General features: G+C 37.1%; 1 protein-coding gene across 1 annotated transcript; it reads right to left on the bottom strand.

The window, feature by feature from the left end:
* Nucleotides 1–312: 312 nt before the first annotated feature.
* On the bottom strand, nt 313–2714 carry LOC133819191 (cytoplasmic 60S subunit biogenesis factor REI1 homolog 1-like). The gene is made up of 4 exons (XM_062252375.1): nt 2478–2714; nt 1087–1853; nt 752–961; nt 313–660 (listed from the first exon to the last, which is right to left on the bottom strand). The coding sequence occupies exons 1-4, from the start codon at nt 2580–2582 to the stop codon at nt 501–503; spliced, it is 1242 nt and encodes a 413-aa protein (XP_062108359.1). The 5' UTR covers nt 2583–2714; the 3' UTR covers nt 313–500.
* Nucleotides 2715–3403: the final 689 nt, after the last annotated feature.

Here is a 3403-nt window from a genome sequence, read left to right as displayed (position 1 = left end):
GCAAAATAACTTAAAAAAAAAAAATTCATTTTCATCAATTACTCTCTATGTACATAACCAACAAGAATAAGTGAATTGGAGAAAAACAAAGAATTGAAAGTCTCTAATCAAATGAGGCTTCCCTACGTTTAAAACCTATTTTCTTATGTAAAAAATATTTTAGAATGGATGATAGTAAAAGTGACTAAAGATAGTAATGATAAAGTAGTAGTAGCAATAATACCAATACTATTTATTAGTAACAAAACATTTATATGTAATAAACATTTATAATAGTTATGAAAATAAGGTATAATAGGTAGACAGAATAGATAACTTTAGTATGAATAATTTATTTTTATTTTTGCTGAAGTGAACCCATCAAAGACGGGCAAATTGCAAGACAAAACATACCTATGACCTTTTTGGGGAAAACTTATTTTTTTCATAAATGATGTCCACAAACAAGTTATAATCTCCACAAAATGTCAATTAACCAAAGGACTGCGTACAATGATGAATTAATATGTGACATTCTTAGGCAAATTCCTAATGACATTACTCTTCATTCCCATCTTACTTCGCATGGCCTCCACTCCTGATCTATTCATTTCCTTCATCACTTTCATCCTCACCATACGTTCTCTTGACTGCACAGTCGCCAGTCCCATGCTCTTGTACCTGAAACTCAAAATTCAAGAAGTCTTCTTTTAGTTGTCTGCTATTATTATCGCTGAGGTACAGATGACTATAGAAGAAAAAAGAAGCAAACCTTGAGGCCAGAGCAGCTGATATGGCCTTGTCATGCATGGGTGATGGGCGTGGTTTCTGGCGGTAATAGCGCAAGAATTCCCGGGAACCAAGTGTTTTGGTTGAAACTCCATCGATAGATCTCCTTGTTATAAGGAGCTCGGGCCCAGCAAGTTCCACAGCGTTGGTATCACCTGACGCAACCAGCTGCTTACCATACTCATCCACATAGCTGTATCAAAAGATAAAAGAGAATCCTGATTAGATACATTACAAAAATCACATAAACATACGGTTCCACAGATACAAAAGCAGAACCAGAGTTATGAGAAAGGAGAAAGGAGAAAGGAGAAAAACCTGCTGCTGTAATCATAGAACTCTTCTAGCTCTACTTCCTCATCATCGCCACCATCACCATAGTGTACTTTGCAATGGCTTTTTGCAACCATATGCTTCCGAACTGCTTCCAAGCTGCTAAAGGGGTGGCATCTATCATTACAGTACAAACACATGAAATCCCTTCTGACCATAAGGCCAAGATAAGTAAGAAAGCCTTGAGGATCCTTCAAGTACTCAACATCAGGATTGAAAAATCCATGATGCTTGTGCATGTGAACCATGCAGCTCTCTATGTTATCATGCTCTAAATCACACATAAAGCAACAAGATGGATCCAACTGATCAAACTCTTCAACATCATCCTTGTCGTCCATGTCATCATCAGAAGCATGCTCATCAACGTTCAAGCCAGTCAAAGACTTTGTAGCTTCACCAATCAATTCTTCTTCAGGATCAACCTCCTCCCACTCATCTTCACTCTCTTCACTTTCTTCACTTTCATCGTTAGGAGCATCCCTTTGCAGAGGAGCCTTATTCACAACACGACGTGGCAGCGGCTTGATGATTGCCATGTCCTCATCTTGATTATTGACCCCTTGAGAAGCCTTCAGGATGTGATTTCGTGACTTAAGATGCTGAGCATGACCCTTGGAACTTCTATACCCTTTGCCACAGAGACCACAGCTGTAGAGCATCGGGGTTTCGCTTAACTTGTTTTTCTCCTGAGCAAGAGCAGCTTGTCTAGCCATAAATAATACTTCTGTAACCCCAGGGACCCCAGCTATCTGATATAGGTTTAGCCCAAAGAATAACTAGTTATAAAATATTCAGGCCCAAAACAGATGTACTTAACTATGAGGTTCACTAAGGACACCACACTGAAAAACAATCGAAGAACCTCACAACAAATTCGAATAACTCGTGCTTATCTAGTCAGGACAATTAAATGGCACGAGAAGCGAGAAGCCAGTTTAGTTTAACATAATATCCATACTCTGCTAAAACAAAAATTATGAAATCAGATGAGCTTAGCTGCTGGACAAACAAATCCGGCACCCAAACATTCAACTCCATCACAACAAAATCTTCAGCTAAAAAAAGCTCAAAAATACAAAATGATATACGGTAAAAATTAATCCCTCCAACCTATGTTTGGATGTGAAACGAACCCAAAGGTATAAAAAGAAACATAAATTATTATTATGACGGCTTGTTAGCCAAGAATCACCACCATCTTCGGTTCCAATAGGAAAAGGGCATGCTTAATATAAATATATAGAAATAAATAACTATTAACGAAAACCCAATAACAAGAAAGCAATACTAAGGGTTTAATTTAAAACTTATAAATCGAAATTTGATCCAAATAGGTAAAGGGTATGGTTTAGGAAATTTTTTGAAACACGAACCTTGCGCTTGAGATTGTAGCGGTGCCATTCAGACTTGTAATGGAACTTTTGCTCAGAATCGTCGTTGAATTCTTTGTTGCAAGAGTTGCAAGCCAGCCCCGACATAATCTGCTTCTCACTCCTTTTCAAGATAAAAATAATATTGAGAAAGTCCTGAAACTGGAAGAGGAGGAAGAAGATGAGTAATGGAAAATCAGGGTTTGGTGTCTTAGAGAAAACTTTTACGACTGCTCTTGGGAAAAACTTAATTGTAAAAGGGTTTTAGCAAGACACCCCTCAAATATACGTGATTTAGCAAATTAGTCATAAATTATAAAATATAGCAATTAAGGGCCCGTTTGGTAAAGATAGGAAAAAAATGGGATGATGATGGCCCCATTCTTTTGTTTGGTTGGAAATAGCAAGTTAGGAAAAGCTTTCCAATGGAATTCTAATACAACCAAAGTGGCCCTAATTGCCCTTTTTTTTTCTTCTTTATTCAACATTTGCTTTGTGTTCCAGTCGCTTGTTCATTTTCTTATTTCTCTTTCTCTGTGTTCTAGTGGAACCATGGTCGTCCTCCTCACTTAGCCCACTCCATACACCATGGTCATCCTCGTCACTCAGCTCTTTCCCTTATGAATTTGGGTCTTCTTCCCTTGTGATCGAATCCTTGAGGTAGAACCTCGACATTTCTGGCTCAATCGCCTATCGCGAACCTGGAATCACAAGTGGGTAAGTTTATCTCAGTATCAATGGTTAGATCTATGTGTTTATTGTAATATATCTTGATCTATTGTGTAATATGTGGGTTTTGGGTGATATTGTAGGATCTTATTTATATAAGTATATATGTATGCTTCTTATAAATATATATTAAAAATAATATACATAGTAGAAAGCATAAAATCATACAAGCATGTGAATATTACAGAGATACGTAAATA

Source organism: Humulus lupulus, chromosome 2 (assembly GCF_963169125.1).
Source record: "Humulus lupulus chromosome 2, drHumLupu1.1, whole genome shotgun sequence".
NCBI classification, from domain to species: Eukaryota; Viridiplantae; Streptophyta; class Magnoliopsida; order Rosales; family Cannabaceae; genus Humulus; species Humulus lupulus.
This window is presented reverse-complemented; position numbering and strand designations above follow the sequence as displayed.